The 25,143-nt window shown below is 43.2% G+C and overlaps 3 protein-coding genes and 2 non-coding genes across 9 annotated transcripts; 2 read left to right on the forward strand and 3 right to left on the reverse strand.

Moving 5' to 3' along the window:
• The first annotated feature begins 1,102 nt into the window (after positions 1-1,102).
• On the forward strand, positions 1,103-4,965 carry LOC146372250 (ribonucleoside-diphosphate reductase subunit M2). The gene is made up of 10 exons (XM_084952674.1): positions 1,103-2,215; positions 2,332-2,400; positions 2,767-2,913; positions 2,987-3,103; positions 3,187-3,320; positions 3,414-3,508; positions 3,598-3,731; positions 3,822-3,926; positions 4,020-4,133; positions 4,532-4,965. The coding sequence occupies exons 1-10, from the start codon at positions 2,126-2,128 to the stop codon at positions 4,682-4,684; spliced, it is 1,158 nt and encodes a 385-aa protein (XP_084808800.1). The 5' UTR covers positions 1,103-2,125; the 3' UTR covers positions 4,685-4,965.
• On the forward strand, positions 4,321-4,456 carry LOC146372251 (small nucleolar RNA SNORD94). Its single transcript, XR_014802843.1, has one exon. It is a non-coding gene; the product is annotated as a small nucleolar RNA SNORD94 (small nucleolar RNA).
• A 233-nt stretch (positions 4,966-5,198) lies between the features above and the next one.
• On the reverse strand, positions 5,199-11,945 carry LOC146372252 (galectin-8-like). The gene is made up of 9 exons (XM_084952678.1): positions 11,823-11,945; positions 8,085-8,173; positions 7,767-7,974; positions 7,523-7,645; positions 7,374-7,439; positions 6,892-6,918; positions 6,317-6,405; positions 5,593-5,758; positions 5,199-5,504 (listed from the first exon to the last, which is right to left on the reverse strand). The coding sequence occupies exons 1-9, from the start codon at positions 11,859-11,861 to the stop codon at positions 5,346-5,348; spliced, it is 966 nt and encodes a 321-aa protein (XP_084808804.1). The 5' UTR covers positions 11,862-11,945; the 3' UTR covers positions 5,199-5,345.
• Positions 11,946-13,275: 1,330 nt separating this feature from the next.
• On the reverse strand, positions 13,276-23,544 carry LOC146372253 (ribonucleoside-diphosphate reductase subunit M2-like). Of its 5 annotated transcripts, XM_084952670.1 has the most exons (13): positions 20,128-23,544; positions 19,873-19,950; positions 18,530-18,682; positions 15,962-16,310; positions 15,774-15,842; positions 15,261-15,407; positions 15,071-15,187; positions 14,854-14,987; positions 14,666-14,760; positions 14,443-14,576; positions 14,248-14,352; positions 14,041-14,154; positions 13,276-13,642 (listed from the first exon to the last, which is right to left on the reverse strand). In XM_084952670.1, exons 4-13 carry the CDS (start codon positions 16,049-16,051, stop codon positions 13,490-13,492), a joined length of 1,158 nt encoding a protein of 385 aa, XP_084808796.1. In that variant the 5' UTR covers positions 16,052-16,310; positions 18,530-18,682; positions 19,873-19,950; positions 20,128-23,544; the 3' UTR covers positions 13,276-13,489. The 5 variants fall into 5 exon arrangements, 4 of the variants coding, with proteins under 4 accessions (XP_084808796.1, XP_084808799.1, XP_084808798.1 ...); XM_084952673.1 differs by lacking the exons at positions 18,530-18,682; positions 19,873-19,950; positions 20,128-23,544 and adding an exon at positions 18,128-18,266; XM_084952672.1 differs by lacking the exons at positions 18,530-18,682; positions 19,873-19,950; positions 20,128-23,544 and adding an exon at positions 16,724-17,127.
• On the reverse strand, positions 13,718-13,853 carry LOC146372254 (small nucleolar RNA SNORD94). The gene has a single exon (XR_014802844.1). It is a non-coding gene; the product is annotated as a small nucleolar RNA SNORD94 (small nucleolar RNA).
• Positions 23,545-25,143: the final 1,599 nt, after the last annotated feature.

The following is a 25,143-nucleotide window of genomic DNA, read 5'->3' on the forward strand; positions in this document are numbered from 1 at the left end:
ACCTTGGTTATTTTATTACTGATTAAATAAGTGATGATGATGATGATATGTGACAATCTTGAAAGCAAGTTTAGCTTCTGTTCAGTTCCACTAAAAGTGGGTGTGTTTAAAGCATACTGCCCACCGCTCCATACTGCCCCTGTGGTCATCTTAAATATAGCATGCAGAAGTTGCATTTCACTTACAATGATGCAATGAGAATCCTACCTACCATCTACCTAGAGGAGGGAGTGCCAGTCAGATGTTTATGTTAGGTTAGGGTTTTTGTACTTTTAAAGTACTTTTGAAGAAGTTAATGTTCACTTTTGTAGAGTATTTGGATGCTTCGGCTAACGCTATGATTTCAGCACTCACAAATCCTACTGTGAGTTATTCCCATCATTTATCCAGTCTGAGGAAGCACTGGTTTAAGACTTTATGTGTAAACTGATTTCTTTTAATTGTACTGTTTGTAGCATTAGACCTGTGTTCATTATATTTGTAATGTGGTTTAAATGGGTGGCTGTAGCTCAGGTGGCAGAGCAGGTCAACCACTAATCAGAAGATCGGTGGTTCGATCCCAAGTTGCCTCCTGGCTGCATGCCAAATATCCTTGGGCAAGATACTAACCCCATGTTTGCCTACTGGTGGTGGTCAGGGGGCCCGGTGGCGCCAGTGTCCGGCAGCTTCGCCTCTGTCAGTGCGCCCCAGGGCAGCTGTGGCTACAACGTAGCTTGCCATTGCCAATGGGTGAATGACTGAATGTAGTGTAAAGCGCTTTGGGGTCCTTAGGGACTGAGTAAAGCGCTATACAAATGCAGGCCGTTTAAATATATTTTTATATTTTCATTTTGGTTTTATAAGTTGTGCTTTGTGTAATCATGGTCTTTTCATTGAAGATTTCACTGAAGATTATATTTTTGTTATTTGGAGATAAAAGGTCAGATAAGGGTTTCTCATCCAGACAGATTTAGTTATAGTCAAATATGTTTACAGTTTGATTACAAATGCATCAAAAGGATCATGACTGTTGCCGACATCAACTGGAAAACTGAGTCACTGAGTCCATCCCGCACAACAGGGGGCGAAATTGAGCGACACGATCTCGTCAGCTGTAACCTAGAAGCAGTAACACGAAGCTCTCAAGCTGGAAGGAGATGTAGGTTTAATAAGATCGGATTTATGAGGAAAATGAAGCTCAAAGTTTGTCTCCAGAGGCTGACAGCTACTCAGACCGCAGTTACAACACATTCAGGTGATGGGAGCCAGGACGACTCAATAAATCTCCCTTTAAATCCATTTTTTCTGCTCAAGTGACGCAAAGAAACCGACATATTCCTGCAGATTCCCTTTCTTTGCACTTTTACATTTTTTATTGATGCAAGTGTTTGTTCTCTGATATGAAAACGCATAGGGCGCCTGTAAATTCAACGCTGATGTAATGTTGGGCGTGTTACGTGAATTTTGGGGCTAAATCTCCATGGTGACAGCTCATTTAGATGAGAGGAAATCAGAAATGGCGGCAGCAGAAATAAAGACCGAGTTTAAATAACAGCAAGTTGATGGCAGACCCTTTAAAGCAGAAATCGGTTAGTATCCGTTCATATGTGGATCCAGCCACATGATTTAGAACAACCCGCTGAACTTAACCTGCATGAAAATAGATGTAAATCTTGATTCTTTAGGCGCTAATGTCTCATTATTAAAGAAGCGTTTTTTCTTTGAGAAACATTCTAAAGTGGTTTAGAATCACAGTATAAAATGTTTAATATGAACAAATGCGAGATTTTTCTCAAAGTCTGAAAGCTTTCGTAAGCACTTGTTTTAATTATTTTGTAAACAGCAGTTACGAAAGGTTTTGTAACCCGCACAAACAAAGAGTTTGAATTTCCCGCAATCGTTTAGGGGTCACGAGAGCACTTCTCGCGACCTGATTGGCTCGGTCCCTCCCGACTGTTTAAAGGGGCTCATTTAGCTGCGTGCCCATTGGCCAGCAGTTCTAGCGCCAAGATTCCAATAAAAGGGCGAGATGCAGCAGAAGCCCTATACTGTCTCCGTCTGTCTGCAGCTACTAAGCTTTAGCTTTCTGCTCCTTTTAGCCTCTTAGTGTTTTTTCTTTGTGTCCGTTTGAACCCGAAAAGTCACAATGCTGACCGCGCGCTCCCCGCTCTCCGTGAAGAACGAGCAGACCCTCAGCGGGCAGCTGGACAAAATGTCTCTGGACAAAGAAAACACGGTGAGGCTGCTTCAGGTTCCCGCTCACAGAGGCCGCCGATTCTCTAACGTCTACGAACAATTACAGGTATCGATAAAGAGTCGCTGTGTGTGCTGACAGTTTGTGTCTCCTTTCAGCCTCCGGGCCCGAACAGCAGCCGCATCCTGGCGTCCCAAACCGCGCGGAGGATCTTCGACGCTGCTGCGGTAAGTGAGAGAAAAGCCGCAGGAAGCTTCGCACTTTTAGCGGATTCCTCATATCAGCGGACCGAGTCGATGCTGAGCTCACTGACGACAGCTTCGTGTGTATTACTGTGCGGATGTGGCGCCTAAACTGTGGCCGTGGCGCCAACAGTGAGCGGCAGGGCTGAGGTCGGTTCAGGGTTCTAGTTTATTAGGAACAGCTGCTGTGGTGTTCAGGTTTTATGCCGTTTCTGTTATTTTGTCCACCACCTTCAGATCAGTGAACGATACAGGCAGCAAATCTGCACAAACTTTAACTTTTCACTGTTTTTGCTCCAGAATCGATTAATAAGCTGATCAATAATCCTGAGCAATGATCTTTGTCTTCAGCCCAAAGTGAAAAAGAGCAGCAGCTCGCAGGAGGAGGAGCCTCTGCTGAAGGACAACCCTCGCCGCTTCGTCATCTTCCCCATTGAGTACCATGATATCTGGCAGATGTACAAGAAGGCAGAGGCGTCCTTCTGGACGGCAGAGGAGGTGGGTAGAGCTGCTGTAATGGGGCGGGGCTTGATGCTGGACGCCGTGATGCTGACGTGCTCTTTCTGTGCAGGTGGATCTGTCCAAGGACCTGCAGCACTGGGATGCCATGAAGGACGAAGAGCGCTACTTCATCTCCCACGTGTTGGCCTTCTTTGCCGCCAGCGACGGCATCGTCAATGAGAATCTGGTGAGACGCTGCGCCTGCTCTTACAGATCGTTTTGAGGTCACGGACCGCTGTAACGCTCTTGTTGTCGCTCTTTGACCAACAGGTGGAGCGCTTCATGCAGGAAGTGCAGGTGACGGAGGCCCGGTGTTTCTACGGTTTCCAGATCGCCATGGAGAACATCCACTCGGAGATGTACAGCCTGCTGATCGACACGTACATCAAGGACCCCAAAGAGAGGTACGCGGGAGGCGGGGCCAAATACTGTTCTGTAGTGGCTTAACTGGTCTGTACTGATCTAACTGGTGAGTGACGATGTGTTCCCGCCCTCAGAGAGTATCTGTTTAATGCCATCGAGACGCTGCCGTGCGTGAAGAAGAAGGCCGACTGGGCGCTCAACTGGATCGGCAACAAGAACGCCACCTATGGTAAATAAGCTGCCGCCCATTAGGCCACCTGACACAATGGCTCCACCTCAAGCGGTTTCATGGATTACTGTCTGTTTATTGATCTGCAGGAGAGCGCGTGGTGGCCTTTGCCGCTGTGGAGGGGATCTTCTTCTCGGGCTCGTTCGCCGCCATCTTCTGGCTGAAGAAGAGAGGCCTGATGCCCGGCCTGACCTTCTCCAACGAGCTCATCAGCAGAGACGAGGTGAGGCGCCCTGTTGGTGTCGGATCGCAGGTATTGATCCAGTGACGATGCCACTCTTAACGTGTGTGTTTGTGCGCCTGCTGCGTTTAGGGTCTGCACTGTGACTTTGCCTGTCTGATGTTCAAACACCTGGTGAACAAACCGCCCAAGGAAACAGTCATCAGCATCATCAAGAACGCTGTGGAGATCGAGCAGGTGAGTCCCAGCTTCACCTGCAGCTGCTCTGCTGGGCCCACTGGTTCATGGTGGATTTACTGGTTCAGGATGGGTTTATTGGTTTGTGTGCAGGAGTTCCTGACTGACGCTCTGCCCGTCAAGCTCATCGGGATGAACTGCGACATGATGAAACGGTACATCGAGTTCGTGGCCGACAGACTGTTGCTGGAGCTCGGCTTCTCCAAGGTAACGCCCCACACAGGTCATGTGATCATGTGACTGACTGAAAGGCAGAAAAACAGCATCACGAAACATCCGCACTCATCTCAGTGACAAGCTAAACTTAAAAAAATAAAAAAAAGATCAGTTCTCCACACAGACACATTTTAGGAACTCTTTGACCTCAGAGAGCGACATGATGAAGGTGATGGTGTGAGTGATGATGAAGTGCGCAGGGGTACGGACCTCAGCCGGTGATGGGGGCTGAGTGCTGCCGTAGAGTCTGATCAGAGGACGAGTGGTTCTCTGACGGGCAGCGGCAGTGCGACACAGACGCCTATCTGAACTCGCCCATGGGTGGGGGCGGGTGACCTCAGAGTGGGGGCAGTGGGTGGAGCTGACTGACATGGTGTTTCTGTGTGCAGATCTACCGGGTGGAGAACCCTTTTGACTTCATGGAGAACATCTCCCTGGAGGGAAAGACCAACTTCTTTGAGAAGCGGGTGGGTGAGTACCAGAGGATGGGCGTGATGGCGACGCCCACGGACAACACCTTCCGGTTGGACGCTGACTTCTGATGGTGGAGCGTCCCTGCCGTCACACTACCTCCGTCCCGGGGCATGCTGGAACACTCTTGGACTTTAAGGGTCAAATGATGAACTGAATCTTTATTTACAGACTTGTGAGTCTGTGAGCCGCAGCATTAGACCTAATCAAATCTAACACTGCGGCTCAGCGCTGTGTAAATATGTCAGGGTTTTAAATGTGTACAGTTTACATTTGTTTTTTTGTTTTTAAGTGTATTTTTAATACTGAGCTTTAATAAATGACTCCGTCAACAGGAACCAGCTCTGGTCTTTTTCTTCTGACATTAAGTTGAACTGAAAAGTTTAAAACATTTTTAAAATCTGGTTCCTCAGGTTTCATCTGATTTGACTGCATGAACTTAGAAAGTCATATGTTCATAGAGAAAACTAATCTGAACTAAACATCTGACCCAGCGTCACGGCTAGGCAATGATCTGGTCCCTGTGGTGGCGCCAGCACCACTATCATCAGCAGCTGCTTTTGGAACAAAACAGCTGGACAGATGTGAGGAATGACAGACTTTTATTTTGAAAACACTGGACAAGACATGGGTTTTTAGTAAAAGAGGAAATGAAGTTAGAATCTGTTAAATGATTGGTTACGGAGGAGGCGTCAGTGGTTTATTTTTTTTATGGCTTCATTTTCATGATGGTTAGCAGGCGCTCAGGACTCCGACGACAAGCAGTGTCACATCTCCTTTCACCTCCACCTGGTTGATGGCGCTCAGCTCCTTCATGCGGTGTTTGTAATCGAGCTGGTGCTGCCCATTCATGGCAACTCTGAAGTGCTGCGCGTCGCAGCGGATGATCATCTGCGGGGAGATGACAGCAGGTTTAAAAACTACTAAACAAAAAAACCCATCACAACATGTGGATGTTAGGGCAGGGGTCAAAGGTCACCTCAAAGTACTGCCCCGCAGTAAAGGGGAAGGAAGCGAGCGCCATCTCCTCATGACCCCAGCAGTCAGACAGAAAGGAGTTCCTGACAAAGACACGCTTCTTCAAGCGAGGGTTCAGGTGGAGAGCGATGTCGGAACCAGTTGCTGGCCGCAGGTTCACGCAGAAACTGTAACAGGAAGTGATGTCATTAATGAGCCATGAAAGGCTAAACCGAAACTCTGAACTGCTTCATGTTTACTTTCTCTGCAGGTTCATGCAAGGTGGTCTGTGATGATCAAGTGACGGTCACATAACTCAATTTAAATTTATATTTAAATAAAACCTGTAAACTCTGAAAATGTTTCAGTGACTTTAACCCAAACATTATTTATTTAAACTTGAACTTCAGTTTAAGCTAATCAGTTTCTACTGGCTCCAGACTTCAGGTTTACTACGAAGAAGTTATTCATCACAGTCAGGTTTTCATTGTGTTAGTCGGCTCAACAATACCTAAAGCCCACAAACATAATGTCTCTGAGCAGCTTGTGGAGTCAGCTTGTAAATCAGAGCCTGTATTCACAAAGCTGTGATTAATTTATTATGAATTTAAGAATATAAAACTTATGTTGTCATTAACAAGAACAAAATTTTTACTAAAGTTAATTTAAGTTCTGATCGATGCCTCACTGATTGTCGCTTTGATCAGTTTCTGTACTGGGCTCCCACAGCTGTTTATTATCCTTACCTCTCTGCATTCTGATTGGTCTCTCCTTTGATGATGATGCTGCGTCCGACTGTCAGCCCATTAACCAGCTGACCTCTGAACGGGATACTCTGCAGGAAACAGGGAGTCAGACACACTAAAACATTTCCCTTTTTTTGGCTTTATAGTTTTAAATATAAATTTAGATCTGTGTTAAAAGTTAGAAGATCATTTGGTATCAAATAAGATCAGTGATCTCACTGATTAATGTAAGATCAATCGGTGAAATATGATAAATCATTTTCTTTAACTCTGATTTCTTTACCAAAATATGATTTCAGGCCAACCATATATATATATATATATATATATATATATATATATATATATATATATATATATATATATATATATATATATATATATATATATATATATATATATATGATATAATATGACTGATATTAAAAACAGATTTTAATTGATCATATTTATGTTAAGTAAAAGAAGCTAAAAGTTGCTTTAAAAATAATTCATTCAAATTTCTTTGTATTAAACTGTTGTTACTGTAAGAAATAAATGCATCATCAATCAATGATTTGATCAGGAAAACTCACCAAATCACCTGATGAGGAGAACACTGGCTGAAACGCATGGAAAAAAAAAATCTGATTAAAATCTGATCGACTGATGCATAACTCTAGCCAATCAGACCACATCCGACGCTGATCAAAAAACAGACGCAGCTTCTCCAGAAAGGTCCACGCTTCCGTTGCCCTGTGATGACTCGTGTCCTGTGCTACGAAGATACCCACATTATCTTTCTGTTATGATCCACTTAAGCTAACAGTGAGGGTCAGAGTTCACACCAAGCTGGTTATCAACTGGATAAGTAACTCAGGATTTGACCTGTGCAGTCACATGAAAGGGGCGGGGCTTTCATATTTGGAGGCATTTCATAGATCATGTGACTTTTCTTCCACAGAAAACGATCCCTATGAGTGCCAGCCATCCAGAGATGCTATCAGACAGTGATTTCAAATCTATAGCTAACATAAAACTATACAAGTGAAATGCAACACAGATATTGAAAGGACACCTGATCAATTATTGCTGATTCGTCTGTGTCCTTATTGGGCGGACTGCCAGCGGGAGAGGTGGGGCTCTGAAACAAACAAACAAACAAACAAACAGGTTAACCCTCTGATGGTAAAGCTGCAGGTTGCCACGGGTTACAGAGACACTCACTGAGCTCGGGGAAAGGATGCCCACAGCCTGAACTTTGACTTTTCCTGAGATGCTGATGGTGTCAACACGCTCCAGCTCCACTCTGTGTTTGTACTCCAGCAGGTGGGCACCGTTCACCGCCACCTGAACATGCACGGAAAACAACACATCGCTGGACACCAGTTTGACTCGCATTGAACAGTTAAACTAAAGTTCTGCCGTGCTGACTCTTCTCTGACACCTGATTGGTCAGCTCGTCTCTCACCTTGAACTGGTCTTGGAGGATGAGGATGATGAGCTCGAAGTCAACCTCGAGCTTGAAGGGCATCTCGTAGTGGATCTGTTCGCGGCCCCAGCACTCTTTCGTCAGCGTGTTGCACACGATGGACGACTTTTTGATCCTTGGGTTGAAATGGAACGCTACGTCGGCCCGCGGCTTCACGCTGCTGCCGCAGGTGAAGTCCACCTGGAACCTGTGAGACAGCGAACAGAGAGAGAAGATCCCGCTTTAAGAATCTGCACCCCGACTCTGACGTTTGTTTTTTAAAAATATCTGATTGATGATGAAGATCAGCATCCTCACCTGTCAGCATCAGACGGCATAGAGCCCTTGATCACAACCATCTCACCTGGCAAGAACCCACCCAGGATCGTCCCAGCAAAGGGAATCGACTGTGGACAGAACACCACAAACATGAGGAGGGTCAGATGACCACAGAGAACACCTAGAAACACCTGAGAGGAGGGACTAGATCGGTGTGAATGAACCAGAGCTCAAACCTCCGTCAGCAGCTGATTAGATTAGAATCTGAAATTAGAATGTAACAGGAGAATCACAGAAATCCTCCTGCTTTCACTTAGAGACGCTCGAGAAAACCTCCACCTGTTTACACGTATCTACAAATTTCATATATTTAGAGGTTTTTCCAAAAGTTTGATTTGGCACAGATTTTATGCCGAATGTCCTCCCTGACACAACCCTCCTGTTTACCTGGGCTCTGACCCGGGGATGGGTGTGTCTCCCCTCCTGGGCTTGAATGTGTTACCCTGCATGCAGCACAGATCCACAATCCACAATTTGAAATAAAGTGAAATAAACGTGTCTAGACAGATTCAAGAAACGTTTGCTACATTCTTCCTGTCTCACAGTCAGGAAACATCTGTAACATCTGCCCTGACAGTACTGCACTACTGCATTTTTGACCAAGCTTTGTGTCTCAGTTTAATTTTTGATATTATTTCTGCCTGAGCTGGTCGTTGTGCACGTTTGCACAGCATCGTTCTGTCAGGAGAAACTCTTGGATGGGACTCTCCACCAGCTGCTCTTAGAAGTGAAGAAGCTTTTCCATGAGACGAGGTGAAACGTCTTCAAGAAACTTAAAGATGTCCAGTCGCTTTTCTTTCCAAGCTCCTTAGACTACCATGACCTGGATCACTGCGAACCTTCACAGACAGCTTTGATTTGATTATAAAAAAAGAACTAAAATAAAAGCAGAGCTGTAAATAATCTGCTCTCAGGTCTGTGGACTGTCTGTCTGTATCAGGCCGTCAGTTCTGCTTTCAGGTCCAAAGTATTCTCATTAAGCTTGTTCCGCACTTGTAGTCAAATGATTCTGACTCCAGGTAAAACACCTGCTAGCTCACTTGAGTCACCACAGTAAGACTGTGTGACGAGTCATGTGCAAAGGTGGCAAAAGTGCTCGCTCATCTTGGCTAACTAGATGCTGAAGTACTGCAAGCGCAGTTTACGGACACCTGCAGTGGTTCTGGTCTTCATGTGACATCCTCAGGGGACTAATAAACGAATAGGACTGCCTGTCATGTGTTTCTGTTCAGGCTCAGATAAGTTTGAAGTTTGAGGCTCACAGTGATAAACTAATAACTCCCCCAAAGACGTCAAACCTGAAGTCCGTTCTGAAAATGTGAGGAGCAGAAGGTTCAGGTGTTTGTTTCAAATGTAGGGAGTGAAAATAAAAAGAAGTCAGAAAAAAAAAAACTACTCAAGTACCAACAAAGTATTTGTACTTTGTTACGTCCCACCTCTGGTCATGTGATCATTATTAAACTTCAAACAGGAAAATATATAAGCAGGAAAATATATAAGTTTATAGGTATATATATATAAGTTTATAGGTGGACCTGAATCGGTTTATAGGTGGACCTGAATCGGTTTATAGGTGGACCTGAATCGGGTGACCTGTCCACCCAAAGACGACTGTAATTGTAAACTGGTGCTAAAGAAAGAAAGTTGAATTGAATTACAGTGACTTGTAGTCAAGTTACTTTACTTTTGCCCACAGCTCTGCTAACATCCCAACAAAGAATCTCTGTTGTTTCTCACATGTTTGAGCTGAATTCAAACCTTTTTCTTTTTGACTGTTAAAATCATATCAGCGGTTTTATGAAGGGCAGCTTTCAGCAGCTGAGTCACTGATTTAAAGCTGGTTTTGTTCTCTCAGCAGGTCGAGACTTCCTGCAGGTTTTATTTGTCTAGATCTGAAGGCCTGTTTTTACCTCCTCTTGTTCACTGTGAACATTTTCTTCCTGCTTTCATTAGTAGATTTTATCCTGGGGGGGTGACTGAATTTTTTGCACGAATCACATGTTTTATTCATATTGGAGTTTTTTGCTTTTAGTTTGAATCATTTAAAAAAAAAAAAAAACTTCTCCGTTCTCGATCTTCATGCACAAATATCTCCTCTACATTTCAGAAGAAGTTACAAAAAAATGTAACAGAAAGACAGAGCAGATTTCTCCTATACTGGCTTCCCTTCATTGGCACTCTGTTAAATACAGAATTCAAAATCCTGCTCCTCACATACAAGGTCTTAAACAATAAGGCCCCATCTTATCTTAATGACCTTATAGTACCATATGTACCATATATCACACTGCAGTCTTACTTGTTGTTCCTAGAGTATTTAAAAGTTGAATGAGAGGCAGAGCCTTCAGTTTTCAGATCTCTCTTCTTCTAAACCAGTTTTCAGTTTGAATTCAGGAAACAGACACCATCTCTTACTTTTAAGATCAGGCTTCAAACTTTCCTTTTTGCTAAAGCATATATTTACGGCTGGATCAGGTGACCCTGAATCCTCCCTTAGTTATGCTGCAATAGGTGGAGGCTGCTGGGAGATTCTCACGATACACTGGGCATTTCTTCTTTGCTCACTATGTGTTAACAGACCTCTCTGCATTTAATTATTAGTTATTATTAATATCTGGCTCTCTTCCACAGCATGTCTTTGTCCTGTCTTCCTCCCCAGAGCAGATGGCCGCCCCTCCCTGATCCTGATTCTGCTGGAGGTTTCTTCCTGTTAAAAGGGAGTTTTTCCTTCCCGCTGTTGCCAAAGTTCTTGCTCATAGGGGGTCATATGATTGTTGGGTTTTTCTCTTTATGTATTATTGTAGGGTCTGCCTTGCAATACAAAGTGCGAATGCTGTTGTAATTTGGCACTGTTAGGACAAAATTGAATTGAAATTAATTGAACTCACTCCTTAATCTAGACGAAAATCCACTAAAGTTTTTGTATATTTTAAATTTTCTATATGTCCAACCCACCAGATCAGATCAAATCAAACCTGTTCTTTAATTCGGTCTAAAATAAAACACGAACGGGGTGACATGTGACTCTAAAAATGATGCTGGGCGGAGGCACTAATCTTTAACACAGTTTGTCCAAAAAGGCTGACGAAACAAAGTTTTCAGTGGATGACACTAAAGCCGGAATCCCAGGGGTCAGTTATTATATTTACACGATGTCACACGTGATGTAGAAGAACGATTCATGATAAATAATCAGTGTCAAACGAGCCAAAACACCGTCGCCAAACTGAATACAATTTTGAAGATATTTTACAAATTGTCTCAGATGTGTTCACATCAAAACCCAAACATACTTAAATCACACTTTAAATACCTGGTCTCTAATTCAGCCTGAAAAAACAAAACAAAAAACAAAAACACGCTTAACCCACACAGCATCTCATGTGACCGAAACTTATGTCAAGCCAGCCTCTCTGAACGAGTGTTCCGCAGTGCGGCAGTACCAAAGGTTTGCTTCAAAGCTTCTATAAATAACGCTTTTAGCGGATGATATTAAAGCCGAACTCTTTCCGTTGTTTGTCAGTGTATTTAAAACACTTCGAATATTTTTTTAAAAGAATGTTTAACATAAGATAGTCATTGTTTAAGGCTGTTAGGTGAGCTAAAATACTAACTGGTCTCTTCACAGAAGCATCGTCGATCAACAATCGATTTATCCTTGAAAATGAGAATGAAAACTGATGATACAGATCAATTCGAAACCATAGGATATCTTACCGGGTTGTGGAACACCTGCCTTGGGTTGGAAATCGACATTTTTGCGCAGAATAGCGTCTCCGCAGCTCTTTCTGACTACTTCGTTTGTTTACTTCCGTTTATGACGTCACGCGGATCACGTGTTCAAGGATAAGACCAAAGACTACAGACCCGAAGATAAAATCAGAGCACACAGTAACGTCAACTGAATTCTCGTAGAAATATAGTTAAACCCACTTTACCGACTTAAAACTAAAAAGCGTGTTTTTGGTCTAAACTGTTATGTAAAACACGTTGTGGTCCTTGGTGATGACGTCACTGTCCTCTCCTTAGAGACTGCAGAGGTTTGGTGGAAAATCAGTCTCGTGGTTCCAATAAATGATTGATGGGAGACTGCGAGGTTTCCGATTGACCTCTGAGAAAAAAACAAAATAAAAAATAAAAATATGAGGAAATCATCTCAGTGAACATTATTGTCAACATGTGGTTTGCTGAGTGATTAACACTGAAAAACTTCTGGAAAATGTTTTTATTTATTTTGGAATAAAATGTATGACTGCTCAATTATCTCCAAACCTGCTGTTGGCCACCAGGACAAAGAAAAGATGAATATTATCATCATGTCTGACTCACATGTTTATAACGTATGAACACTGAAGCACCAGCCTTTGAATTTTATCCAGAACACAGAGACCGGTTGTCCTTCCTTACATCCTCCTGTGAGTGACAGATTAAAGGAAAATCCTTAACCTTTGACCCTCCACATCACATGTTGCTGCCGACCTTGACATCAACTTGATGCAGCCTGTTAGTTTAACAGATGCAACACTGGACCTCAAAGTGTACTCTGAGTACAAACTACATATCCCATGAGTACATCCAATTCTGTCTCACAAAGAGATGCCATCCCACCACTGGACTGCAGGGTTTTTGTTAATTAAACTAGAAACACTAGTGCGGTCTTCGTTATGAAAATAAAATATTGATCATCTTTGAGAATAAAATCTAAAATATTTAAATGTGCAGATTAGACGTTGTTTTAGGACAAACTGCCACAGCTGTTGTTCCCGCTACAAACTCCTTGTGCAGATAAGTCAGTGGAACAACTGATCATCCATTCTCATTTCATTTCAGGAGGCTGCAACCATGATGGGTAAAAACTTTTGGGACACTGAAATTTTTGTAATTCTTAGAAAACTTGTTTAAGTCTAAACAAGCCCAACAGTCTATTTATACACGGCTGTGGTTGCTCAGCCTCAGAGTCTTAATTCAGATCAGATGAGTTGTACAGAAATGAAGATCATCTCCATTTCTGTACAACACACCTGCTGTCACCTAGCAACTGTGACAGCAGCAAGCACGTCAATGGCTAGGCTGTCCAGTGCAAGTCGCTCACTTCCAGCCTTGTCTGGCCTGAAATGATGGGACTACGGTGATTTAGAAAGATGTTACAGATGTGAAACTGAAGAGTCGATGCTTTTTACAAACAGTTACTTTATTACAAAAATGTACATATATAAAACTATAATAAGACTTAATAAAAACTCTACAAAGTCTATGTACAAAAAGTAAAAAACAAAAAAAAAAAAAACAAACAAAAAAAAACAAAAAAAAAAAAAAAACGTTTGAACCCGACTGCAGTCCTGCCTGCAATCCAACTGGCTGAAGTCCAAAGAGCAGCCACCGCCTCAGAAGTCAGCGTCCAACCGGAAGGTGTTGTCCGTGGGCGTCGTCATCACGCCCATCCTCTGGTACTCACCCACCCGCTTCTCAAAGAAGTTGGTCTTTCCCTCCAGGGAGATGTTCTCCATGAAGTCAAAAGGGTTCTCCACCCGGTAGATCTGCACACAGAAACACCATGTCAGTCAGCTCCACCCACTGCCCCCACCCTGAGGTCACCCGCCCCCACCCATGGGCGAGTTCAGATAGGCGTCTGTGTCGCACTGCCGCTGCCCGTCAGAGAACCACTCGTCCTCTGATCAGACTCTACGGCAGCACTCAGCCCCCATCACCGGCTGAGGTCCGTACCCCTGCGCACTTCATCATCACTCACACCATCACCTTCATCATGTCGCTCTCTGAGGTCAAAGAGTTCCTAAAATGTGTCTGTGTGGAGAACTGATCTTTTTTTTATTTTTTTAAGTTTAGCTTGTCACTGAGATGAGTGCGGATGTTTCGTGATGCTGTTTTTCTGCCTTTCAGTCAGTCACATGATCACATGACCTGTGTGGGGCGTTACCTTGGAGAAGCCGAGCTCCAGCAACAGTCTGTCGGCCACGAACTCGATGTACCGTTTCATCATGTCGCAGTTCATCCCGATGAGCTTGACGGGCAGAGCGTCAGTCAGGAACTCCTGCACACAAACCAATAAACCCATCCTGAACCAGTAAATCCACCATGAACCAGTGGGCCCAGCAGAGCAGCTGCAGGTGAAGCTGGGACTCACCTGCTCGATCTCCACAGCGTTCTTGATGATGCTGATGACTGTTTCCTTGGGCGGTTTGTTCACCAGGTGTTTGAACATCAGACAGGCAAAGTCACAGTGCAGACCCTAAACGCAGCAGGCGCACAAACACACACGTTAAGAGTGGCATCGTCACTGGATCAATACCTGCGATCCGACACCAACAGGGCGCCTCACCTCGTCTCTGCTGATGAGCTCGTTGGAGAAGGTCAGGCCGGGCATCAGGCCTCTCTTCTTCAGCCAGAAGATGGCGGCGAACGAGCCCGAGAAGAAGATCCCCTCCACAGCGGCAAAGGCCACCACGCGCTCTCCTGCAGATCAATAAACAGACAATAATCAATGAAACTGCTTGAGGTGGAGCCATTGTGTCAGGTGGCCTAATGGGCGGCAGCTTATTTACCATAGGTGGCGTTCTTGTTGCCGATCCAGTTGAGCGCCCAGTCGGCCTTCTTCTTCACGCACGGCAGCGTCTCGATGGCATTAAACAGATACTCTCTGAGGGCGGGAACACATCGTCACTCACCAGTTAGATCAGTACAGACCAGTTAAGCCACTACAGAACAGTATTTGGCCCCGCCTCCCGCGTACCTCTCTTTGGGGTCCTTGATGTACGTGTCGATCAGCAGGCTGTACATCTCCGAGTGGATGTTCTCCATGGCGATCTGGAAACCGTAGAAACACCGGGCCTCCGTCACCTGCACTTCCTGCATGAAGCGCTCCACCTGTTGGTCAAAGAGCGACAACAAGAGCGTTACAGCGGTCCGTGACCTCAAAACGATCTGTAAGAGCAGGCGCAGCGTCTCACCAGGTTCTCATTGACGATGCCGTCGCTGGCGGCAAAGAAGGCCAACACGTGGGAGATGAAGTAGCGCTCTTCGTCCTTCATGGCATCCCAGTGCTGCAGGTCCTTGGACAGATCCACCTGCACAGAAAGAGCACGTCAGCATCACGGCGTCCAGCATCAAGCCCCGCCCCATTACAGCAGCTCTACCCACCTCCTCTGCCGTCCAGAAGGACGCCTCTGCCTTCTTGTACATCTGCCAGATATCATGGTACTCAATGGGGAAGATGACGAAGCGGCGAGGGTTGTCCTTCAGCAGAGGCTCCTCCTCCTGCGAGCTGCTGCTCTTTTTCACTTTGGGCTGAAGACAAAGATCATTGCTCAGGATTATTGATCAGCTTATTAATCGATTCTGGAGCAAAAACAGTGAAAAGTTAAAGTTTGTGCAGATTTGCTGCCTGTATCGTTCACTGATCTGAAGGTGGTGGACAAAATAACAGAAACGGCATAAAACCTGAACACCACAGCAGCTGTTCCTAATAAACTAGAACCCTGAACCGACCTCAGCCCTGCCGCTCACTGTTGGCGCCACGGCCACAGTTTAGGCGCCACATCTGCACAGTAACACACACGAAGCTCCCGTCAATGAGCTCAGCATCGACTCGGTCCGCTGATATGAGGAATTCGCTAAAAGTGCGAAGCTTCCTGCGGCTTTTCTCTCACTTACCGCAGCAGCGTCGAAGATCCTCCGCGCGGTTTGGGACGCCAGGATGCGGCTGCTGTTCGGGCCCGGAGGCTGAAAGGAGACACAGACCGTCAGCACACACACAGCGACTCTTTATCGATACCTGTAATTGTTCGTAGACGTTAGAGAATCGGCGGCCACTGTGAGCGGGAACCTTGAAGCAGCCTCACCGTGTTTTCTTTGTCCAGAGACATTTTGTCCAGCTGCCCGCTGAGGGTCTGCTCGTTCTTCACGGAGAGCGGGGAGCGCGCGGTCAGCATTGTGAATTCGCGGGTTCGAAAGGACGAAGAAAAGAAAAAACCTAAGAAGCTAAAAGTTGCAGAAAGCAAAGATAGCAGCAGCAGACAGACGGAGACAGTGAAAGGCTTCTGCTTCAGCTCGCCCTTTTATTGGAATCTTGGCGCCAGAACTGCTGGCCAATACGAGGAGTCCCTTTAAACCGTCGGGAGGGACCAAGCCAGTCAGGTAGTTGTTGGCGGTAATGCACCATTTTGCTGTTTGCCAACTGCCATTAAAACCCTATACAGAAGAAAAAGAAGCAGCCAGTCAGGTCGAGAGAAGTGCTCACGTAACCCCTAAACGATTGCGGGAAATTCAAACTCTGTTAGCGGGTTACAAAACTGTAGGTAACCGCTTTTACAAAATGATTAAAACGAGCGCTTACGAAACCTTTCAGACTTTTCAGGGCTCCTCGCATTTTTTTTCATATTAAGCATTTTAAACTGTGATTCTAAAAACAAGTTACAATGTCTGTCAAAGAAAAAAAAAGCTTCTGTAATGAGACATTAACGCCGAAAAAGTCAAGATTTACATTTGTGTTCGTGCAGGTGAGTTCAGCGGATTGTTCCAAATCATGTGGATCCTCATACGGACATTGAATAACTGATTTCTGCTTTAAAGTGTCTGTCATCAGGGCTGTCGTTTAAACTCACATTAAAGCTCAGTCAACGGCGCCTTTTCTGCTTCCCTCTCATCTAAATGAGCTGTCACCATGGAGATTTAGCGCCAAAATTCACGTAACACGCCCGACATTACAATAACTCTCCATTTACAGGCGCCCTGTGTGTTTTCATATCAGAGACTGGCATCAACAAAAATCTGTAAACATATGCAATATGTAAACGAAAAACGAATCTGCAGGAATTAGTCGGTTTCTTTGAGTCACTCGAGCAGAAAAAAATTGATTTAAAGGCTGATTTATGTTTTGTATCTTTGATCTGAGCAGCTTTCAGCCTCTGAAGACAAACTTTGAGCTTCACTTTCCTCAAAAATCAGACCTCATCAAACCCATATCCAGCTGGAGACCTTCCTGCTACTGCTTCCGGGTTATCTGATTGGCTGCAGGAGAAAGGGTCGCTCAGTTTCGGCCCCTGGTGTCCGGGATGGACAATGACTCAGTTTTGCAGTTACTGTCTGCTACTGAGCAATAATGGTCATCAGTTGGATCAATTTTAATCGAACTGTAAACATATTTGATCATAACTGAATCTGTTTGGTGAGAAACCCTTACGTGACCGTCTATGGTCACAAAAATAATGTAATGAACAGATATTTTAGAACAGCCTAGGTGGTTCTAGAAGGAAATTAAATAATTAAGTTTTATTAAATAATGCTAAATAATTGCATTACAGATATGATACCTACATACAGTGTTTTATTAAGTGTTGTAGTAGAAATCTCAGTGTTAAAGGATGACAAAACAATGTTGTTTTTTGTTGTTGTTCAATTAAAAATAGCAAGTTACCACAAATTGTTTGACTCACATTCACACCTATGGACAATTTAGATTATTCAATTAACCTATCCCCACAAACTGCATGTCTTTGGACGGACACCCGGAGTACCCGGAGGGAACCCACGCAGAACATGCAAACTCCACACAGAAAGACCCCAGGCCTTATGGTGGAATTGAACTCAGGACCTTCTTGCTGTGCTAACCACTGTGCCACCGTGCTGCCCTATTTATTTATGTATCATTTACCAGTAAAACAGTTTTCATAGTTTTTTACTGCAGCTTTTGCAAAAATGCATGATAGTGAGCATTTTCAGTGATGTTGTATACTATAATCTGATTGCTTCATCATCCCACAATGTGCCTGAACAGACTGATAGTTACTTTTAAAGTATTGTGAAAATATGAGAGCAAAGCTGCCAAAAATTTTATTAGATTATGAAATTCTGTGTTTTCACAGATGAAAATGCTTCAGTCTTGTTAGAGAACACTTAGCAATACTAACATGCTAACAGTGAAAATTATGTTTAAAAGGTATAATGTTTACAACATCTTTTCTCATTGGTTATTTTCTCAACGAATCAAAAATATCACTTGATCTGACCTGACAATTGTACACTTGGGACTCCTCAGGTGCTTCACTCCTGAACCGCACAGTTCGTTGTGACTCAAGTCCAACTCTCTAAGACTTGGACAAGGAGCTGAGAGCTGAGGCTACAGTTTCTCAGCCGGTAGAATTAATAAGAAAAAAATTAAGACAAAACACTGGTTTTAACATGTAATCATGGTACAGGAAGAAGTAGATTCTGCAATATTTAATCTTGTTTCGGTGATGGTTAAAAAATTCCCTTCCCAAAGTTCGTTTAGTTAAGCAGTTAAGAAATTTGACAGTTTAAAGTAACGTAGATAGAAGTAAAACATAACGTTTACATAACTGTATTTAGTAGCTACAATTCTTATTTTTTAAATTTCTGAAGGAATAAACAAATGTATATGTTGATCTGACCTGAGAGTTTCCAGTCTACAGTATGAACTCTTGAGTCCTGTAGACAGTTGTTTCACTTCTGAATCCTGCGAGGTGTTCTTACTAGAGAACTGGGAGCTGAGCGCTAAAGAAAGCACTTCACAGCTTCTCTCTGAAAGATTGCAGCTCCTCAACCTGAAAAGTAAAATAGTGGACAAGAGAAAAAACAATGTGTTAAAATATTTTGTTAGAACTTCTGAGTTTGTGTGTTTTTTAACTCTTTGTCCTTATCACAATAAATCCCTTAGCTTCCAATAATTTACTAATTAAATAAAGAAATATAAATACTCCAAGAAAAAAAGTTCAAATAAAATGACTAGATTTTTTTACCCAACATAGGCAATGGGAAAGAAAATGAGTGGTGACAGTGTCACAGGGTACTGATTTAAGCAAGTTTACCATTAAAAAGATAAAAACAAAGCAACTGAAACACACACACACACACACATTCATTAGCCTAATACTGATAGATACATTTAAGCAGATGACCCTACTTAATTACATTTACAAATATTGAGTGTGAAAAGCTAAAGTGCCAAGAGTTGTTGAGCTGTTTGGGGCAACCAAAAACAACCACCACAGTCTTATTCTCATTTAGACATATAAAGTTTTTAGATCACTTAAGCAGTGGTTAAAATGACCCTTTGTCATTTTCTTTGACTGGAATATAGTGTTGAATGTCATCGGCAAAGCAGTGATAACAAAAAAATTATACCTTTCAAAAATATGTCCCAAGGGAAACATATATAAATGGGGCTTATAAACTGAATAGAAGATTGCTGATGTTTTTATCTCTTCACATTTGGATTATTGTTATGAAGTGTTTTCTGGTTTGATTGAAGCATCTATTAAATGCCTTTTTCAAACTGCCCTAAATGCTGATCAAAGGTTTACAATTCACTCTGTTTTATTAATCACACATTACCCCGCTTTTAAAGCTTTTGCACTGGCTACCTGTTAGGTTTAGATTTCAATTTAAAATATGGATTCTTACTTTTATGGACATATGGGTTGAGGCACCCACTTACTGAATGGCTCCGAGCTTACACCCTAGTTCCTGCATTTACCCATCTAAAAACTAAGGGCAATTGGCCAAATTTTCAAACTTTAGTTTCAAAAACGTGGAATAGCTTTGTGTTCATTTTATTTGATGTATGTGTCTCCCTATTGTTTTGGGGGCATTGCTTTGGTTTTATTGATACTACTGTAAAGCACTTTGTCTGTTTTGTGTTCTCACGAAGCACTAAAACCCCACAATTTACTTACTAAAGTAAATGTAATGTCTATTTGGCAAACAGATATCAAATCCAACAGTGTGATCTAACCTGAGAATTTCCAGTTTACAGTGAGGACTCTTAAGTCCCAGAGACAGCAGCTTCACTGACAAACTGCAGCAACATGTTCTGAATAAAAAAAAATCAGAATATCAGTTAATGCTTTATAAAGTTTACATGACAATTTCTTTCCCCTAAAGAAAGACTGGTTGAATACATGTTGATTCTTTTAAGACATTATTAAATTCTCCATTCATCCAGTCGCTGTAATCTTTAGAATCTTTAGATCTTTAGAAATCTGCTTACTGCTCTGCAGTTGATCGCCCAGCTCCTCCTGCTTCATTCTCCTCAAGAAGTACAATGCGATTGTCATGAATGACTCTGTGCACCTCCTCTGCTCCTCATCCTTAATCTTCAGCACCTCCTCATCCTTCCTCTGTCTCTTTGAGCATTTTGGATAATCTGGACTCAGAACCTTCTGGATCTTCTTCTGCTCATTCTTTACAAAAGTGATGATGTTGTCCTCCAGCAGCTGGAACAGAATACTTTATGAATGACTCAGTCAGACTGAAGTCAAAGAGCCAAACAATTGATCCATGTACGACACTTTGATAATCTAATAGCTTACCATTCCTGCTGATCCTTCACCTTCAGATCCCCCCTGCCACCTGTTCTTGGATGAAAGATTTCCTCACAAACCAACCTCAATCAGTCCAACTTGGGCCCAACCTCTCAACACCAGTGTCACTCAGCACCGGATCCCCACAGGATCAGCCCCCTTCTGTGCACCTACCCACCCAACCAACGCCATCATCAAGTATGCCAATGACACCAATGTGGTTGGGCTTACCTCTGATGGAGATGAGAGTGCATACAGGGTGGAGGTAGAGAACTTGTGCTCAGAAAATAACCTGAAGCTTAACGTCCTTAAAAAAAAATAACTTATCATTGACTTCAGGAGGCACAGACAGGTTCACTCCCCTCTCAATGGAGAATGGGTGGAATCTGTCTCCACCTTCAGGTTTCTGGGCATCCACATATTTGCTGATCTCAACTGGACCCACAACACCATTGACCTAGTAAAGAGGGCCCAGGAGCGGCCGCACTTCCTCCATGTCCTGAGGAAGAATAACCTGGACCAGAATTTGCTGCTGGCCTTCTACCACTCCTCACTGGAGAGCGTGCTCTCCTCCAGCCTGGTGTTTGGTACTCAGGGGCTACGAGTAAGAACAGGAAGGCTGCACTGAGGGTCACTGCCCCAAAAATAATTGGCTGCCAACTATCAACCCCGGAGGCCATCGCCAGATCCTCCTGTCTCAGGTAAACCAGGGCCATCACAGGTGACACCTCACACCTTGCCCACCACCTGTTTGACCTGCTTCCCTCTGGTCAGCAACTCAGGTGAATCAGGTCCCACATCTCCAGACTTACTAACACTCTTGGAGTAGGAGCAGTGACAGTTTCAAAGAGTCGAAATACAGGTTGACTAAAGTTGTGAGAGTTGAAATGAAACACTAAATGTATAAAGGCTAATTTACATCAAAAATGGACATAGATGTATCTCTGTCTGTTAACGAGTTACAGAACCAATAATTCTGGGAAAAATAAGGATGCTAAAACTAAAAATCAGTTTAAGGGGATCACTTTTGTGCTGCCCCTCGTCACTTTTACGTTAAAACCAAAGAGTGCACATTACCACTGCTCAGGTACAGATAGCAGAAGAATACAAAGAGTATACCAAGAATATAAAGTCAAATATACTGTTCACTTTCACTGTCTGTCTCTTTAGTAGTGAATGATTCCTCATTGTTTAGCTAGCTGCACTGGCACTGGAAAATCGGAATGTTCAGGCTTGTAAAATACCCCCTGCAGGTTTCCTCCCTCTTGAGTGTTTAATTTTGAGTAATATTGTCTAAAACTTTTGTTACCCTATGATCTTGTGTGATGTGTCCAGATGCATCTTCTGTTGATGATTTTTCTGATTGTTTAATTTTTTAAATTAGAGAACAGAACAGTTTTCCATTTTATTGCTATTTTTAAAAAAAAAAGTCTATTTAGATTCTGTGTTTTTAATGAGTTTACAAATTATTTCTGTTGGCATGTGGCTGAATCAGAATCAGAATACTTTATTAATCCCTAAGGAAGGGTCTCCAGTTTCTTCACCTCCTGAAGTGCATGTTTCAGTGTCTTAGTTTTTTATATGAAGAGTATGAAATTATTTTACCTCTCCAGACCACCTTTACATTAATGTATATGCAGATAAAGCTGGTGTATTGTTCCTCTCTAAAAAGGAAATCCATTGTTCTTCAGAATAATATAAAAATTCAGGATCTTTGACTTTTTTTTTTAATAGAATAAATGAATTCCTTGCTCAGTGGCTTCCTTTGAGATGCTGGTTAGAGACTAGAAGCAACATCAGATGTTCAAAACTGACAGCTATCAGTGAGTTCAGAACAACAGCTCCTCTTTCTGCAGTAGAGGGTTGTTGGCTTACACCGTTTAAGTACACACAGCTGGGTCCAGGTCCAGGTTTACATTACATCAGGAAAGAATCAACTCAGAACAACATCTCTGGGCGGAAGCTACATCTCGGATCAGTTGGCTGCAGTCGTGAGGTCTCAGAATCTGCTATGTGAGCAAAAAAGAGTGACAAGACCACAGAATCGACGGCTAATAACATCACGGAGAAACTCGCAGCTATTAACGGGAGATTGAGAGACCAGTGTCGGAGTGTTAAAAACAGCTTGAAATTCTCATGAGTTGTTTGCAAAAGAAAAATTACCATCATAATGCGGCTACCCCTTCGGCGCCAGCTGTGGGCTCAAGGCTGGAGCCGAACAAAAACTCCCTGATAACGACTGTGTTGAGTCTGTTCCTTCCCATTCCCTACAAGGCCACCTGGGTTGGCTGGAAGACTGTTTACTTAGCCTGGCGGGGCGAAGGACACTGTCTCAGCTGAACTATGGACACGCACACACATACATATACTGATACTGATAAGCACTCACTGACGCATCACCTTCCCTATCCAACGCCACCTCCAACGCTTACCTCCCCCATGATGTGGACATTGGGTCAGCTGGAGGCGCAGTCGAAAGATTGCAGCGGTCCCAGATCAGATGTACACACTGGAACACTTTCCCATGTTGCTTGTCTGTGTTTATTGTGCTATGGTGTGTTGATACCTGTGCATTCCTGTACTATCCTTTTGTGTTACACATTTCAATGTTTTTTTCCTCGCTACCTAGCCTGACCTGTCTCCCCAATGTGATGTTTGTATTGTATGTACGGTCGGCAAGGTCTGTCATCTCGGTTGTGGGCAAAAGACCTGCAACTGACAAATAAAGGCTATCTCATCATCTCATCATCATCATCATCATCAGGTAGGTTCCTGTGAATATTGATAGAGCAGTGATGTGAGTGCTGAGCTGTGACCTGGAGAAGAGTCCTGACAGTCAGAGATGGTCCTCTCACCTCCGAGCTTTGGTCTGGCTCTCATATTCCCCACACAGGGTGGATTCAGAGGTAGGAACTCCCTCCTCTCTGTGCTCACACTGCTCCATGCTGCTGAATTCACATTCACATCCGCTCACGCTCACTTTCTAAGTTCACCTGCAGAGGAAACACAAATCATTCATGTGCACATCAACTGAAGTCCTCCTTTCCATCATGTGTGTTGTCCAAATATCAGCCGCTTCTTTTCTGCTTCCTCTCAATGTCAGCTGAATGCAGTCAGACATCAGTGCGAGGCAGAGGAAGCTGCCATCAGCTGCTCTACTTCTACTATCAGTCCACTAGATGGAGCCATGAAGCTGCAGCCCAGCACACGCAATGCATTCACTGACACACAATGAATCACTGTGGCTGGAAGCTTCAGTCCATTAATATTCAGTCAATTCAAAAAACAATCAGCAGTGTTAAAAGCTTGACACCAATTATTCCAGCTTAGTTTACAGAGAACTGTACACACAGTGATTTACTGTTAATGAGAAGCTTCTTCCATCCCGTCTCTGAGCTCAGTCAAACCTGCTACCAAACATTACTTTCATTATTGATTAGTCTGCCAGTTTTCTTCTATACTGAATGTTTTTCCATCAAATATCAGTTAGAGGTTCCAGCAGCTGAATTCAGAGTCATCGATATGAAAATATCCAGTTTAGTATCATCGACAACAAATAAATCCACGAAACCCTTCCAGCACATAGCAGTACATTTCCTTCATATGTATAGCAGAATGGAAATTTAATGGCGAGATGATGTGTTTTTTCCCCAGCAAATAAAAACACAACACAGTGGTCCAAAGTTTGTCCTGAAATGAGAGCTGAACATTTTTGCTCAAACATTACAGAGCAGAAATAAACTTTGAAAGTCAAATGCAGAGACTGATCTAGAAGTCTGTGCAGCCATAATCAGAGCTGATTGAATCCTCTAAATATTGAGGAAAGGAGCTTCAGTGTTTCCTTCATTACCTCCTTTAGTAGAGGAGACACTGAAGGATCCTTTATGGAGGCAGAAGAGGCCATTACATCCCATAATTTATAGTGGTACACCATCAGACCATTCATGGAAAGATTAGGAAAACTGATCAACTAAGTCAGGAAAATTTAAAGTTTGCAGATGACACCACACTCATTGGGCACTTCTCAGTTAGAGATGAGTTTGGCTATAGGAGGGAAATACAACAACCTGGAGCTGCTGCCAAACAGTGGAGATGATGCTGGACTTCAGATTGAAAACAGCCCTTCCAGACCCCATTTTCCTGCTTGCCTGCCAAATGAGTAGCCATTATTTCCCAGTACCTAAAGTGGGAGCTCAACATCAGTTCCCTCATCACGAAGGAAAGCCATGTGTGCAGTAGCCAAAGCTCCCAATCCAGGAGCATCTACCACTGACTGGTCAGCATTCTTTAAATCTTTTTCTGTACTTGATGCAGAAAAACGCCAGTGTTGAGGCATTTTGAGAGTAATTTTTATATTTGTCATTAGACATGAAAACAAGAAGCCACATCAGAAATGTTCTGCTCCAAAGGTTTGTTGTCAGATTTCCATCTGGAAAGGGGTGTTTGGCTTCACCCCTCTCCCTCCAGTGTCTCCTCCCTCCATACCCTTGTTTTGTTTTGCAAATTGAAATATTAAATGTGTCATTTATTGAAGATTTGGGGTAGATTTTAATCTGTTTGGGGGTAAAATAAATCATCTGAACCCACCTTTTGAAATCATTTGTGGATCACAGTATTTTACTGCTGAATAATATTCCCCCCATGTGTTAAGGTTTACATGGTTTTTGTTCAGGTTTTTAATGTTATGTTTACTTTTCTCCAGC

Source organism: Perissodus microlepis, chromosome 15, assembly GCF_051167445.1.
Source record: "Perissodus microlepis isolate ML-2025 ecotype Zambia chromosome 15, ASM5116744v1, whole genome shotgun sequence".
Lineage (NCBI taxonomy): Eukaryota > Metazoa > Chordata > Actinopteri > Cichliformes > Cichlidae > Perissodus > Perissodus microlepis.